Source organism: Sesamum indicum, linkage group LG2, assembly GCF_026168435.1.
Source record: "Sesamum indicum cultivar Baizhima isolate 11 linkage group LG2, ASM2616843v1, whole genome shotgun sequence".
NCBI classification, from domain to species: domain Eukaryota; kingdom Viridiplantae; phylum Streptophyta; class Magnoliopsida; order Lamiales; family Pedaliaceae; genus Sesamum; species Sesamum indicum.
Window position 1 is genome coordinate 5,162,880 of NC_142658.1, and position 17,236 is coordinate 5,180,115.

The 17,236-nt window shown below is 34.8% G+C and overlaps 3 protein-coding genes across 6 annotated transcripts; all 3 read left to right on the forward strand.

Annotated features, from left to right (window-relative positions):
• Positions 1–28: 28 nt before the first annotated feature.
• Positions 29–1,394, forward strand: LOC105180362 (uncharacterized). The gene has a single exon (XM_011104017.3). The coding sequence runs from the start codon at positions 612–614 to the stop codon at positions 1,218–1,220; it is 609 nt and encodes a 202-aa protein (XP_011102319.1). The 5' UTR covers positions 29–611; the 3' UTR covers positions 1,221–1,394.
• Positions 1,395–4,889: 3,495 nt separating this feature from the next.
• On the forward strand, positions 4,890–11,245 carry LOC105180371 (metal transporter Nramp7.2). 3 transcript variants are annotated; one of them, XM_088877732.1, is made up of 14 exons: positions 4,890–5,076; positions 5,156–5,300; positions 5,414–5,492; positions 5,780–5,820; positions 5,937–6,015; positions 6,197–6,301; positions 6,511–6,620; positions 8,560–8,741; positions 8,904–8,973; positions 9,125–9,298; positions 9,410–9,514; positions 9,758–9,889; positions 10,082–10,177; positions 10,811–10,970. In XM_088877732.1, exons 1-14 carry the CDS (start codon positions 5,006–5,008, stop codon positions 10,826–10,828), a joined length of 1,407 nt encoding a protein of 468 aa, XP_088733858.1. In that variant the 5' UTR covers positions 4,890–5,005; the 3' UTR covers positions 10,829–10,970. The 3 variants fall into 3 exon arrangements, with proteins under 3 accessions (XP_088733858.1, XP_088733857.1, XP_020546917.1); XM_088877731.1 differs by having other exon boundaries at positions 4,893–5,076; positions 10,744–11,245; XM_020691258.2 differs by having other exon boundaries at positions 4,893–5,076; positions 5,171–5,300; positions 10,744–11,245.
• Positions 11,246–12,021: 776 nt separating this feature from the next.
• Positions 12,022–14,487, forward strand: LOC105155181 (mediator-associated protein 2). Of its 2 annotated transcripts, none has more exons than XM_011071050.3 (5): positions 12,022–12,173; positions 12,748–12,879; positions 13,235–13,313; positions 13,401–13,484; positions 13,939–14,487. In XM_011071050.3, the coding sequence occupies exons 2-5, from the start codon at positions 12,751–12,753 to the stop codon at positions 14,334–14,336; spliced, it is 690 nt and encodes a 229-aa protein (XP_011069352.1). In that variant the 5' UTR covers positions 12,022–12,173; positions 12,748–12,750; the 3' UTR covers positions 14,337–14,487. The 2 variants fall into 2 exon arrangements, with proteins under 2 accessions (XP_011069352.1, XP_011069343.1); XM_011071041.3 differs by having other exon boundaries at positions 12,046–12,199.
• Positions 14,488–17,236: the final 2,749 nt, after the last annotated feature.

The following is a 17,236-nucleotide window of genomic DNA, read 5'->3' on the forward strand; positions in this document are numbered from 1 at the left end:
TTGTATTTTGCCAGAGTACATTAGCAAAAAAAAAAAAAAAAAAAACAGAAGAAAAAGGGGAACTCATCTCATGCAATTGGATACAAAACACAAGGCGTTAGCGTAGAGAGTGCGGATCTTTTGATTTTCCTCTTACTTGGAAAGAAATTAAATTGAGAATTATGTTGTGCATGGCACTCTTGGTATGATTTTACATTTGACTTGATAAACACTAATGAAATCCCAGCATGATATGCTTAATTATTTTGCCTTGCAACAACTCATGAGACTTCTTTTTTTCAGGATGCCATTTCTTCTTCTGTCCCTACAAAGAATATCACCATTTAGATGGCATATTTTCATGAGTTCACTTCAACATCCCCCACATGTTTTGTCTCACTGTCTTCCCAGTTTATACATTTCTATCCTTATTATGCAGCAAATTTTTTTGACTCCAATTTTCAAAACTCTAACGCAGGCCCACCAACCCCACCTCCCACGCCTTTGATCAAGCTAAGATTTATCCATTAATTCAAACAACAAACTCTATTAATACTTCACATACAAGACCAACTTCCTCTTCAAGCAGCATTTCGGGTTCTTCTTATTTCTCTTAAACTCAGCCTCAGATCATGAAAATTGAATCAATTGATGATTCTTTCAAGAAACCAGGAGCTGTTCCGTTCAAGTGGGAGATCCGACCCGGTGTTCCCAAGCTCCATAACCCACAACCACCATCGACAGGTAATGACGATCACCACTTTGAATTCGAATTCCGAAAGCCGCGCCATCAGTGGAAGCGGCACTTGCAACAAAACCAGTCCGCTGTGCCCGTAAGCATTCACAACAGCACATTTCCAGAAACCCCACGAAGACTCAAGCCCCCACCAGCCGGGTTCTACTTCCACCCTCCCATGGAGGCCCGAACCCGATCTTTGCGGTCATCCCCGCGTTCACATTCCCATCGTTTTGGCCTTCCGGGACTGGCCCGGTCCGATGTTGTCTCCTCAGTCGGGTGCTTTCCTACGCCTTTGGCGAAGCGAAAGAATGCAAAGAAGAGTGTCAACGCAGTATCAAGATCCGAACCCGAGTACTATTCGGATCTCGACACCCCAATGTCATCCCGGTGGTCCGTTTCAAGTCGGAAGTCAGTTTCTCCATTGTCGTCTTCGTTTGCTTCCTACCAGTCTTCGCCCCGACCCGTGGTGGATGCAGATTGGGCAGCCTTCGGGTTATTTTAGGATCTAAAATAATATATAATCGAAGTCGTTCATATTACAATGACGCCACTGCTTAATGTGGCTGGTTTGAATATCAGAAACTTCAACCAACCCACTTGATGTTATTTAGTTAAGTGGGTTTTTCAGCTGTTAAAATACCAACAATGATGTTATAATATGCTATTTCTAATTTAATGATCTTATAAGTTTACTCAAATTAGGGAAATTGATTATGTGAATCGGGTTAACTAGTATCGGATAGAAAATATGTGAATTGCCTACTTTTTTTTTTTTTTTATTAAAGATTTTGATGTGGCTTGCGACTCAATCAATACTCCGATGTGCAAGGTCTAGTCTGCTCTGACTTTATGAACTTCACGATTTAGTTCTGTAAAGACGATTCGTTGGGATAGAAAGTTTTGAAACTATAAGCCATTAAATTAAATTTCTGATATGCAAATCAACATAGAACGCTCGCCTACATTAAATTTTATAGAAAAAACCCTTTTGATGTCTTTTAAAACTTGTCATTTTCATAAATAAATATTATGCACATCCCATTTCTTGTTCTGATAAAAGGACAAGGATGACAAAGACGTCTAAGTACAAAATGATAGATCGAAAACAAATGATATAAGTTTTAGTTGAGAGCATTAAGACCATTTATTAATGAAGGGTCTGGGTTGTCCTCCAACTGGAATGTGTTGAATTTTTGACCCACGGCCCAACTCACCATGGGCTCTCACTGGATGGCAGCCCACCTTGCTATCGGCCCATGACTCGTTGACCCAACCCACAAACTCGACCCCATGATCTATTTAACCCAAAACTCCTCTTTTTCTCTCTCTCTCCAACAGATCGGTTTTCTTCCTCTTTCTTCTTCATTTCATTCTTGTTTCTCTTAAGTTCAATTCCCATGGCCTTTGGGAATCACTCCACCGCCTCCTCCATTAATTTTCTCACCACTATAAATCAATTCTTCCTCCTCTGATTTGATAAGAAGAAAGAACCAAACGAGCAAGAACAAGAGAAACCAAAATCTTCTTTGTGAATCCTGTGTGAGATTATCTTCTTTGTGAGATCATCTTTTTTGTGAAAATACTTAGTGTATTGTGTGTATTTCTTAGTGAAGCCTAAGTGATCTTTGTGGGTCTAAGTGTCTTTGTGTCTTGGTGGCTTTGTGGGTTTTTGCAACCGTGAGGGTTGCCGATTGGTAGAGCTTGGGCATTCGATTGCCGGGTTTGGCTCCTGAGCCATTTATCTTATTGCTTTCATATTGTATTGTTGATTTGTTATTTCATTATTGTATAAGGGTTTTACAAACCCATCATTATTTTTGTAATTATCGATCCATTTGGGGCTCATCATTTTTGGGGATAAATTCCTAACAGGATGGAACATGCATCACTTATTCAGTAAGAAACTCCAATAATAGTCAACAATAATGTTGGAGATTTATTTACACGTGATGAGTTTAAATAATATAAAATTTTGAATTTACTATTCCAAAAAAATAATGGATTATAAAACCCTTATATAATTGATATTACAAAAACTATAACAATGAATATTAACAAATATAATCACAGAGAATATCAACACTAAGGACAGAAAAGGAGATAAATGACTCAAAGAGTTTAGATTGGAGAGGGAAGCCCACAACCACAGAAGTCGGCAACCATACACACCGGTTGTCAACATTCAAATCTAGCCACCAAGACTTAGTCACACAGACCCATGCGACTAAGGCCAGTTTATAAAGGACCAAATTCGCCACTTGAAGTATATATAGGAGGTAGGACATTGATATCGAAGCATGAGGCATTTATGAAGGAGAAGAAAATCGAGAACAGAGAAGGGGAAGAAGATGAGAGAGACCAAAATAGAAATCGGGTCGGATGAGATATTTTGGCTATGGCTATGGACCAAGCAATCCGAATATGTGGGCCTTGGATGAATCATAATTTCTCAACAAATAAAAAAATAAAGAAATTACAGCATGCATGTAGTCATCAGAGTTGAAAATTTGGGAGTCGCCAACTCGTTCTGGACAACTGACGTCTACCCATCAAACTCTTGGCTGCTGTAAGAAGAGATTCTTGCATGCATCATTGTATGAGAGCAGCCCAATTCATGCCACTCTCTAGTGTTTTTTATTCAACACTTTGATCAGCAACGTTTTTTTAATTTGAAATCTTCGTACCCATATGTAATAAAAACATTATCTGTGTTTGTTGTAATTTAGCTTTGATATTTTCCAATAATGAGAGCTTAAATCAACATTCCCCATCTATTTATTTTATGGTAGAACAAAGATTCTATGTCAACAATCCTTTTCTTTTAATATAGTCTTTTTTACAACTTGTTTTCGTGGTAGTATATTTACGTAATATAAGAAATCGATTGCATGGAATTTTAATACAATTAATTATACAAGAATTAATTATCAGTATTTTTGACTTGTAATGTACATAGATCGTTACAGTCTTAATGATGCTAAACTAAACGTGTCATTTGAATTAGGAGTATTAATTTCTCCACAGATCGAGTTAGAAAGTTGTCGATTATTATTTTAGAAAATTATCAAATTATAGGAACCAAAAGCAAGCCGACCTATTTTTGAATTTACGAGGGATAGGATATGGCGCTATTGATTTCTACTCTTAATTAGCCATTATTTTAAAAAATAAAAAAAGAATTCCCATTGTCAAATTCATTCTCCAACACAACCAAATACTAAAATAATCTTAATTTGACCCCCACAAATTACCTCATTTACACTTGTGGCACTGTCTCCAAATCTTGTGTGCAATATAATCTCTATATATGTAACCAAATGACATATTACGCATCAAAATGCCGGCCGATATTATTAAATAATAGCAATAATTTACGGGCAAAAGTAAGAACCAATCGTTTTCCTCTTATATCATAATAATAATATAATATCTCCTATTTTTTTGTTTTTTTCCCCTTTCTGGTGGGGGTGGATAATTTATTACCCATTATTCCCAATTCGTCTGATAAATTTTGATGGTGTTTTGGTTTGGAATTATTATTTATATAAATATAATTGATAAAATTATATTTTCAATCTTATAGGATCGCTAGTTTAATTATTTACTTTATAGAATTTTAAAAATATATAAATATTCAGAATTTAAATAAAAAATCTTCTTGAAATTCAAACCACTGAGTTGTCCCTTAAAAAACAACTCGTTTAAACTTTTTCATTAATAATTTAAAGATTAAATGTAGACATCCCCAACGTATTGAGTCATTTGCACTTTTTTTCCATCCTTTTTTTTACAAATGACCTCCCAACCTTTATAATTTTTGCAAATTACCATTTCAGGCCAAAATTAATTTATTGCAGGGGCCTAGGTCCAATTTTTTTAAAGGGTAAATTTGTACTATTTCACTTTCATTTAAAGTATTAAAATTTAATCCAACTCCATCCACTAGGTCAGAAAGTATTAAAATTAATAAATGGCCCTAATATAGATGACTAGCTTGAGTTGAATTATATGTGGTTAAATTAGTTGCACTTAAATTTATTACATTAGTTGCTAATTAATTTGGTCAACCAAATTCGGTCACGACAACTTATGTTCCATATCCTATTTACCTACGGCAAGTTCCACGACCCCTTTGAATTTTTATGTCAATCTCACAAACCCTGAACAATAATTTGTATTTCTTTTAATGTAACTCCAAGAATCCTGTCCAATTTTGGTTTTAAAAAGACATTAATAAAACCCTCTTAGATCAATCTTCATTCACGTTCTTGACATTTCCCTAATTTTATGTATTACAACATATGTGACTACGGCAGCATAAATTTAACTAGTAGCAGAGGGAATTGTGTTTTGGACAGGTTTTATTCATATTCATGTACTATAAATAAAGACACACATTCCAAATTATTTTAACTTTGGTAAGAAAACTACTTACAGTCGCACACACCCCAGAAATATGGGAAGCTTGCAGCAGCAGCAAGGTAGTGGTGCAGGTGGGAACAACCACCGCATAGTCTCCGTGGCGGAGACACCACCGGCCGGCAGCAGAGAATTTGACGGAAAAGACTACGTTCTTGCAGAGGTAAGTCATCATCGTTTCTGTCGTCGTCGGTCTCATATTGCATGTCTGAAATTTCATTTTAGTTGGTTTTTTGGTATTTGCATATTAATTTGGATGTAATTACTTGTAATCAGAAACCCGGATGGAGAAACTTCTTGTCATATGTTGGCCCTGGTTTCTTAGTCTCACTTGCTTACCTTGATCCTGGAAATTGTAAGTTCTTCGGACCAAAATTTTTTATCCAAATCAGGTTTGGCCGAATCAAATCCATCAGAATAAGTGTCATGCACTTGATTTGTCACTTTCTCTCAACTCTACACCAATCACGGTGTATTACTTAACTAATCATGTAATTAGTTCTTAATCAGCCAAACTTATTTCCGGTTAGAATTTTCCGTCTTGCACGCACACACAGAGCTAAACTCAATTAATTTGATTTTTTTTTCATATATTAAATATTTATGGACTAATTGATGTTGATGAATCTCGAAAAATTACAGTGGAAACTGATCTGCAAGCAGGAGCAAACCATGGATATGAAGTAATTATTATTGTTATTCTTTTTTTTCCCAAAAAATATAATTATGTGATGTCCTATAATTTATTTCAATATTTATTTTTATTGTGTAAATTTAATTTAATTTGTCATATGTGCAGCTGCTATGGGTGATCCTGATCGGATTGATCTTCGCACTCATAATTCAATCACTTGCAGCAAATCTTGGAGTTAGCACCGGTACGTACGATGCACCAGCATTTAATGTTTTGTCATCTAATACAATATTTCTTTGTAGTATATATTATTAATAATAAGTAAATATTTAAATTAAATTTGTTTATTATAAAATAATTATTTTTTCTAAATTATATATCAATCACATTATAAAATAATTAATTCAAACTATTGGGCTGATCAGGCAAACATTTATCTGAGCTATGCAAGGCTGAGTACCCCATGTTAGTGAAGTACTGTCTGTGGGTGTTGGCTGAGGTTGCCGTCATAGCTGCTGACATTCCTGAAGGTATTTTTACATGTATTGTGAACCAGTCATTGCTTGATTGATAAGATTGAACCCTCACAAATAAAATATTGTGAGCTTGAATTTCATGAACGTGGCTGCACGTTTACTTTTATAATAGTTTGTTGCTTTTTTGTTTCATTTAAACGTATTCGTTGATTTGAATATTAATACATTGAATCAATTTTTGAACTTAAATGTATATGGAACAGTGATCGGGACAGCATTTGCACTCAACATACTATTCCACATCCCAGTGTGGGTCGGTGTTCTTTGCACGGGTTGTAGTACTCTTCTCTTGATCGGACTGCAGAAATACGGGGTAAGATTTATACTTAACTAGCAATTATGGTATGTTGTTCCTACGTGCATATAATGAATAATTTTTTATATACTTTAGATATATTAAAAATAATATTATAAATAAACTTAAATCAATATATTACATTAAAAATAAGAAAGAAAGAAAAACAATTAATTTATCAATTAATGTAAAATTTAGAAAGTTAAATAAGCTAGTTATTTATCGATTGAAGGGCATTCTTGACTTTATAAGAAATTAATACAGCAGTGTCATTAACAGCCGCTTATGAGTGTGGAAGGCCTTTTGTTTTTATATAGTAATTCTTTTGACTTATCTACTAATTAATTTGATCTTAACCACTCTACTTTTAATATATTTGAACTCTTCCTCTTGCAACTTTGTATGGACATATGGAGTTGATCCATTTGATGACTCACTTAAATTTAAAAATCTTTTGCAACATAAAATTATAGAAGAACAAACAATGATATAATTAATATGCAAATACGACACATTTTGTTACTTACGTATGCTCATCAGCTCACTCCCATCCCTTCAAAAATAAAAATAAAAATAAAAATATTGATAATAATCCTGAATTTAGAGTATTCACACATGAGTAATATATAAATCGTTAGATTAAGAATAATTAAAATATTAAACTTTAAATGCTTTTAAAATATTTACGACATTTTTTCATATATATATCCTTTGTTGATATAATAAATTAATATTTTCAAGTATAGAATCCCAATTTTCTTATATAAATAGTCATATAGAATCCACTTTACTCTAAAATTAAATATAGATATTTATATTCTTTTAGTCTTCTATATACCAATAAAGGATATTTAATAAAAATTAAAACTTAATGTACTATAAACTAACTAATTAACGACAATAAAACAATGTAAGAACACAACTTTTACCTAATATTCTTTTTTTTTTCTTTTGATAATATGATATTAGTTCTTCTATTATCGAAAAAGACATATATATATAAGTAATGATTAATGTATATGCAGTAAAAAATATAGGACAAGTTAATATATTAAATATTTACGTTATTACACGTATTATTTGTTCTAAAATGACATGTATGTTAAATTCAATCTTTTAATATTTATTGAGAAAAATAACCCATGATCTTATTGATAAGCTCAAGCCCGTTTTACCCAAACCTCTAACTTGGAAGGCTTAGCCTACTCCACCATCAACCCACTAGTTAAGCTCAACCCACTCACTAAGTTGGCCAGCTACCCGACCCGGTAACTCTAATACTTATACCCTAATAACCCTAAACCCTAATTCATCCTATTCCCGCCCCTCGTTCCCTCTGCAGTTCTTTCACTAGCCCCTTCTCTCTTTCTCTGCTTTCTCCTCTTTACCGATTCTCATGTCCATAAAAATCCTTCTCCGTCGCCTATCTCTGCCTTCATCTTTAATGCTATACCTCTATAAAAGCCCCCCATGTCTTTTGGCCTACTGGAACCGATTTAGATATCTCTTTCTCTTTCTCCTTCTTTTGCTACGTTTAAAACGTTCTTTGTTAACCATTTCTTGTGTGGGAAACCTTTGTGGTTTCAAGTGGGTCAGTGTGGCCTGAATTTTCTGGTGGTTATTGTTGGGTATTGAACAATAGTGAGAGGTTGCTAGCTTTTACAACCGTGGGCTTTTCTCTTCGAATCTGGCTCTCTGAGCCAACCCATTTTTTATTTTATATATATATATATATTTCTATAATATTATGTATAGATCTGTAAAATATATATTATATTTAAAATTTGTTTATATCTCTGTATATTGGTTTATCTTAAGGGTTTTAAGTAACCCACTATTCTTGTAATAGTTGAGTTAGTATTTTTTCTAGACTCACCACCGAAGGATTTTTCTCCTAATAATATCTTATTATTTATATATTTTAAAAAATATAATTATTTTAGTAAAAAATGAACAGGTGAGAAAGCTGGAGCTGTTGATTGCAATCTTAGTGTTCATAATGGCAGCATGTTTTTTTGGGGAACTCAGCTATGTGAAGCCTCCAGCAACTAAAGTTATCAAAGGAATGTTCATCCCTAAGCTCAGTGGCAAATCTGCTACTGGTGATGCCATTGCACTGCTTGGTGCCCTTGTTATGCCGTATGTACTATTTCTCATGTTCATTTAATTTTAATTAATCACTACCTTATATTTTTAATTTTTTTTAAAAAAAAAGATATGATCATGGATTGTATTTGATTTATAATTATGATCAATTCTTCAATTAATCTTAATTTTTTTGTTATTATTATTTCCGAACAGGCATAATCTTTTTCTTCATTCTGCTCTGGTGCTTTCGCGGAAGATTCCCAATTCGGTCCGTGGGATTAACGTAAGTAGAGATTTAATTCTACCGGAAACTTGAGTTGGGAAAATAAAGATTTGATACTCTATATATCTGTACTGCCATAATGTATGGAGCGAGCGAGAGCGAGGTCTAATCAATCAAGTTATTAACCTTGCATTCAATTATTTAATTTCAGGATGCTTGTCGGTATTTCTTGATCGAGAGTGGATTTGCGCTGTTTGTAGCATTTTTGATCAACGTCGCAGTTGTGTCTGTGTCCGGAACTGTCTGCTCAGCCGATAATCTATCGTCGGAAAACAAAGATCATTGCGACGACTTAACACTCAATTCTGCCTCTTTCCTCCTCAAGGTTCAATAGTTGTTAACTATTTGAGATTATTAATTCTCAAACTTTTGAATTAAATGAAATTTTTGTCCTAAAAATAGATATTTTCATGTGATGTATATATACGTATGGCAGAATGTTTTGGGCAGATCAAGTTCTACTGTTTATGCCATTGCATTGTTAGCCTCAGGCCAGAGCTCTACCATTACTGGCACTTATGCAGGACAGTTCATCATGCAGGTATTAATAAAAAATTCTCATTTTTTTTTAAATTTTTATTCAAAGTATTTCATAATATTACACTCGATGCTAAGTTATGTCAATGGTCCAGTCATGAACTGGGCGTTACGATGTATTAATACAATGCATGATATAAATATCTGAATGTATAATATATTGATCGTATATATATATATATATATATATATATGAATAATTAAATATTAAGTCTGCACGTACTAAATTTTCCGTTTTATAATATAGGGTTTCTTGGATCTAAAGATGAGAAAATGGATTAGAAATTTGATGACAAGGTGCATTGCCATAACACCTAGTCTAATTGTTTCAATCATCGGAGGGTCATCCGGAGCTGGTCGCCTAATCATCATAGCATCAGTATGTACACTATTATTTAGTCAAATTTTTCTTTAAATTATACATCAATTAAATAATCAGTATATTTCACTCATAATATTCTCATTAAATTTGAGTCAGTCAATCTCAATATCAATTAAGATTTCTCGATAATCAAGAAACATAAAATTATATCACTAATTAGTTTTTTTTTTTCTTTCTAATAATTTGCAGATGATACTATCATTTGAACTCCCATTTGCGCTCATCCCACTTCTTAAATTCAGCAGCAGCTCCACCAAGATGGGACCTCACAAGAACTCCATATATGTAAGTACTATTTCCTCACCATCAATAAATTCTCTGGGTTAATTATATTTTAGTTCACTTTTAAAAATATGAAATTATATTTTTTTAAAAAGAATTTAAAATTGCATTTACACTCCTTTGAAAACTCACTATTTATATCTGACCCACTTTTCTTAGAATTTAGACGAGAAATACTGACATTACCAAAAAAAGAATACGTAAAATTTCTAATTTACTTTTTATTCAACATTCTCATGTAATAATTTTGTACTTACAAAGAAAAAAAAATATAATAATGCTAATTACAATTATCCTCTTATACGTACAAAAATATACATAAAAATTTGAAATGAGAGGCAAAGTTGAAAATTTGTGTAATTCTCTTAATGATGTCAACATTTTCAGTTCAGGCTAAAGGTTAGGTGTGCATTTTCGGAGGGGGTGTAGTGTAATTTTGAAATTTCTTTTGGAAAAAGCGTAATTTTAGGTTTTATAGGTGGTTGGAGTATAATTAACCCTAAATCCTTATGCAAAAAAAATCCAAGTGATGATCATCAAATCAAATTGATTATTATTCATGGGTGTAGATCATCGTGGTTTCTTGGATACTGGGGCTGGGGATCATAGGCATCAACGTCTACTATCTGATCACAGGGTTTGTTGACTGGCTGATGCACAACAGCTTGCCAAAAGTTGGGAATGTGTTCATAGGAATGATAGTGTTCCCTCTCATGGGAGTGTATGTAGTATCTGTGATATATCTCATGTTTCGGAAAGATAAGGTTGTCACCTTCATTGAGCCCACAAAGCTCGACCCGGTTGCCCAAACCCGAATGGAAAATGGGCATGAAGAAGAAGGTGGGCTTGAAATGGAGCATGTCCCATATAGAGAGGATCTTGCTGATATTCCATTGCCCCATTAGGGTTTTAATTTTTTTTTTCTTTGGCTTTCAAGAAATGTGGCAATCTGTGGAAAGCAAAGGTTGTACCATCTGCAGTAGGAGTGGTACTCTGAGGTTGAAGAAACTCTTTTTTTTTTTATGTAAGTTTTGCTCAAGTTTAAGTGAATAATATGATGATCTCACTATATATGTTTTCTTATAATTGCATTATCAAATGCTCATTGTTGAAATTTTTTAATAATTATGAATATTTCTCCGGCATATATGTCGATATTTCTCCGGCATATATTTTTAATAAATCTACAATCTATCCTATTATAAAGAAAACAAGTACTACAGATACAAAGTGACGACTTGCACCAATTTTTTTACAATTTAAAAAATATCCTTCAATCAATAAGATAACTAATTTATTCAACTTTTCAAATTTTACATTAATTAATAGTCTCCCTATAGCAAAATTTTACATTCAGCCATACCAATATATGTAGAAAACACAATCACAAACTTATGAGAAGAATCTCTAATAATTCCTGGACAAGTAGAAGGGTCAAGATTTCATAACGAAGATCCATCTATATTAAGCTTGGACCAATTTCGGGGACGAGGAAACCACCTAATTAGACAAAATATTGATCTTTTTGCTCCAAAGCCACGGTTAGGGACCACCGTTTCACTAGTTACATAATCATTCAAATACGATAAGTTGTGATGAGGCTTACGACTAGTTTTATTTTAATGCTATGACGACTAATTGAATTAAAAAATATAATATTTCTCAAACCAACACAAAGATCAGATTTCAATTACCAAATGTTAAGAGAAGAGTTATAAAAATAATAAAATAAAAATTTGAAAACCAATTATTATATGATATAAAAAGTTAGTTTAGTGGGCTGTTAGATGATAAACAATATTTCAGGGGCCAAAATGTATTTAATCTAACCTAAAAATCCTACCAATATAAAACAAGTCCAAACGACAGCCTCTTTATAGTGTAACGCTGTCGCTCCCTCCCTTGTGTTTTATTTTTCCTTCTGTTCTGCGAATCGGGCTTTGGCAGTTGACACCGCCTCCCTCAGTCGCGGCAGCCGCCTCTTCTCTCTCGCTCTCAGGTGCTCAAATTTCTCTGATGCCTCTTGTATGTATTGTTTTCTTATCTAATCACTTTCACACGCACACACCCATGTCTCTCTGTGTGTGTAATTATCAAAATTTCAATAGCTTCTTGTTCACGGTTTACTGACTGTAATTGAGATGAGCATGTAGAAAGAAAAGTAAAACCCATGGAACTTTATCGACAATGCTTCTGTAGTTATGTTAATTTAGCAAGATTCTTTTTTATTTTTCGTTATTGTTGCAATTAGCTGAGGTTGTCTTGTTGGAGCTTAGTTTCTTACAGGAAATCTAAGGTTGATGAAAGGGCTTGTTTCTGCTGTTACTGATGCTTAGAAGCTGACTTAGGTTTTTTTTTTTCCATCCCGTTGTGCAACATATATTTGTTTACATCTGCTCTGAAAAGGTGCTCTTGCCATCAGAAATCCCTCTTTGTTTAATCCATTCACTGTGCTTATATTTGATCTTCTTATTATTGCACCCAACCTTTATGCTTTTCTTGATGATGTTGATAGTCCTCGAGTTATTTGTTGCATTGGTAGCATCTCTTACTTGTGAGGTTTATTTGTGCAGATAATGGATGTTTCGGCCCAGACAGATTACCAGCCGCCACCGGGATTTGTGGAGGATAAAAGGGATCCACTCATTGACTTCAACTTAACAGACTCGACTGAGCTATGGCTTATTCAATGGCCTATTAATCATGTATGATCTACTCGACATTTTCGTTCCCAGGACTGGCAGAACGATGCTATCTTTTTCTCTGCTTTACTGATTTGAATGGGGGACATAATTTATTGGCAGCGTGGTATTCAATATTATGTTATACCAGAGAAATAATTTCACCCGTAAATTCTAGATAAATTGTTGAATCCTGTTTGTTTTTGTTATCTTTTCCTTCGGGATCAATGTATCATAGAAGCTTTTTCCCTGTAATATTATCTTTAGTTAATCTTAGTATAATCCAGGTTCATGATAAACTGAAAGTGAATCTTTGTTATTTCTTTACTTTCAGAAAGGAGACGTTTGATATGATCTGATGGACCTATTTTTTTTACAGCCTCCTGATTTTGATGGGCAACATGTGTCGCTGAACCTTAAGAATGATGGATGTCTGGGCACCTTAGAGGGTTCTTCTGGTAAGTTGATTTCAGCTCTGATGTGTTTGGTTCAACTCAGTTAATAGCATCTGCCTGCTCACTTTTTTAGTATGGCTCACTATGCAGGAAAATCATATGAAGTGGTAAGTTTCAAGTCCCAAGGTCCGGAGGCTACCGTTTTTCTATCTTCAGCATCAGAGGCTAAAATTGGTATACTTGAGTTCTTCTATTTCCTTTCCGAGTTGACGCCTATCTAAGTTGGTTGCAATAATTCGCTTCTAGTTCCAGCTGACACCATTGTCAAATACATGAAGACAAAAGTAAACTAAGAAATAGGCATCCATAAAAATAAGCTAAATAGAAAACCTGAGGTTTCTTTGGTTGAAGTGTATTCCACTGCCTTTGTATATTCATGGAGCTTTCCTGAGCCTTATGTCACCTGTCGCCTTCCACCAGGATTGCATCTTTCATACTAAGACTTAGTTGTGCTCATATTATGAAGAAGTTGGCATGATTTCGTCGATTATGAGATCCCTTGTATGATGGAGACCAAATATATGGACGTATCTTATTATTCCCTTGCGTAAATTTCGCATACATTGTTGTTGGCTTTTGCTAAGCGTATCGGGTAATTGGGCTCACATTATTGTTTGTATGATGACAGCTGGGAAGATTTCTAGGCGTGTTTCGTTGATCCATTACCCAGAGCCTAGTGAACTTCAGAAACGCAATAACCTTAACTCGAGTCAGTCTCAACGGTCCTCAGCTGCTACTTCAACCATGTCTGGTCGTCGTTTTGCAACTCCCACCCGTAGTATTAGACCTAAAAATTCTCAGGCAATGAGTGGTTACTCCACACCAAGCAGCAGAAACAAGAGTTCTGTGTCTGGACCTGCGGAGCCTCCGAAGCCGCCAAAGAGAAAACGTGTGGACGAGCAGAATAGATCCATGGAACATTCTATCCAGGACTCAGGAAAGGGAAATAGCGCTGTAACCTCTACTGGGTCCTTGGGACACTCTGAGGAAAGAAAATCAAAGAAGAAAAAGAAACTTGAAAGCTGAACTTCCATTGCATGTGTCTACAGCTTTAATTTCTAGCTCGGGTTTTTGTTATGATAAATCTGATCCTTTTGCCATACATGTAGTTGATTTGCCTGAGAATCTTTGTAATACGTTGCAGAATTTTGTGGAATTCTGAGGAGTTTGGTCTCGATATCTATAGTTTGATTTGTTTTTTTTAAGTGAAAGTGAAAACTATTATATTTTGAGGAGATCAATTACAATTATTAATATAAAATTTTGAAATTTAACAATTATTGATTATTATAATGATTATATATTAATCATCATATTGTGATTGTTAAATAATAACTATTAAAATAGAACGACAACTATAATAATATTTTATATGCTGGTGAGATTCGAATTCATAATTTATGTTTTATTATTAAGAGAGAGCAATTCTTTAGTGTTTTTTTCTTTTTTGATTTGTTATTTAATTATTACGGCAACTTTTTTGGGGAATTTATTAAAAAAATGCTAAAAAAATAAATAAATTAGTAAAGTAGGGTGATTGTGAATGTGTTAGAAAAGTAAGTGGCACTGCGGTGACTAACCGCGGTGCCACATTTTTTATAAAAAAAAAAAAAATTTCTCTGTCATGTGCCACTGCGGTTGGCAGCAATATTTTATAAAAAACAAAACAGTGAATAACCGCTATTCCAGATAGCGATTCTTCACTGAATGTTAAAAAAAAAAAAGTTAAACCTACAGCCTGCAATTTTGCAGGCTGCAGGCTGAGCCACCACGCTTACCAAGCGCGGTGGCTCAGCTTATTTTTGGCCACACTATTACAGTGTGGCCCATGACAATAATGTAGGATTGCAGCTCGCACTATTTAAGTGTGAGCTGCAATCCTTATTCTTCACCTTCACCAAATTTTCTCTGCAATCCTTGTTCTTCAACATTCAACAAATTTTCTTGTTCTTTCTCTTCTTTCTTCTTCAATATTTCCCTGCCAATTTTATTGTTCTTGTTCTTGCACAATTTTTACACCTTTCTCTTTAAAAAAATTTAAAGTGAGAATGTCGAATTTTGGCCTTATTGATACCAGTGTTTTATACAGGCAATTAAATCATCGATCAGAAGATGTGTCCGAAAATTCGGATACAACTTTATCAGTACGACGTGGTGATATAGCTTTTTTTTCGTGTCCTACAACTAGCACCACGTCATATTCATGTTTTGCAAGTACTCTAGAATATGGGGTTTCTTGGTGTTTTGCAGTGTGGACATGTTGAAATTCACACCCATTTGATTACTGCTTTAGTAGAGAGATGGCGCCCCGAGACCCATACTTTTTATTTTTCGGTGGGCGAAGCTACTGTAACACTGCAGGATATCGCCATCATCTGGGCACTCCTAGTGGAAGGTAATCTTATTACCAGGGTAGATACAAGGTATAGTACCCAACGGTGGCAAGATTATTGTCATCAATGGTTGGGTTTTATGCCAAATGAAGATGCATTTAGATGGTCAAGAATAAAACTGACAGTGCTATATGAATATTTATTAGAAAATACGTATGATGATAATAGCCCGTTTGAGGCTGTGTTACAGGAGGCACGTATATGTGCCATGTGTATTCTTGGTGGGCTGTTGTGTCCTGATGCTATGGGAAACACCGTGTCATTGTTATATCTGCGGCATATGAAAAATATACACGAGGAGTATATCTCAAATTGGGGTTCTGCAGTGTTGGCTTATCTCTACCGGGAGTTATGTACAGCATCACAACGAGGGAAAAATAATATTAGCGGTGCCATGCAATTATTACAGATATGGGCATGGCCTCGCATCATAACACTTGCACCCATTCCCTCGAGTGAATCTTCAACTCTGATGCCGACCATAATAGACCCTGACAATATTCTGCCTAGCGCTCCATATGCTGCACGGTATGAATATTTTTATTTATTTATATAGTTATAAAGAATTTTGATTTCACTTACTTTTCTCAACTTTGATTTTAGGTGGTCGTATCATATATCCCGTACTCATACGGCGCACAATGCTCTACGTATAATAAGGAACGTGTTGGATCATATGCAACTAAATGAGGTATATCGTTGTGATTAATTTTTTACGTTTAGTGTATTTCTGATGCATTTGTTCCAAGTATATTGATTGGCGTTATATGGTGTTGTAGTTTATTTGGACTCCGTATGATGATAACGCACTCGATCTTGATTCATTGCCCTTTTATGCAATGCGTATACCGTGGAATATACGCTGCCCATTGATCAATTATTCGCTGGTGGAGATGCAGCACCCGGAGAGGATTCTCCGCCAATTTGGCTATGTGCAAGACATCCTCCCAAACCCATTAATCAGTGAACGTCGTTTACACACAATAGACAGGCGGGGACGTCAAGATATGAACTGGGCAACATTTCACGCGGACTATGTTGCGAAATTGAACGATGTGCAATCACTGGTGGTGGAAGGACCCGTTATTCAAGGTGGTCTTGATACCGTTCCTGATTATATAAACTGGTATCATCAAATTACTCGGGTCCAAATTTCACATAACACATTGTCTACGAATATGCCGGGCTATCGACCAATTGACACCCGTGATTGGGAATATGTTGTAAGCACCTTATATTTTTTAATGTTCATTTAATTTAGCTTGTCGATTATGCTGCTAATTTGATTTTGTTTACCAGTATAATAGAATGGAGCAGCTAGTGATTGATTGTGAAAATTCCGGAGATGATCAACAGTCATTAAGAGATACTCGAGCGCGAGCGCGTACGATCGGACGTGAAATTATGAACTTTTCTAGTTCACGGTATCCAACTGTTCGAGTTAGACCGGTTGACACAGCTCGTGGCAACGCATTCATAGAGGCTGGTCCATCGAGCGTACATGTCGAGGCCGGGCCATCTACTGTTTGCACG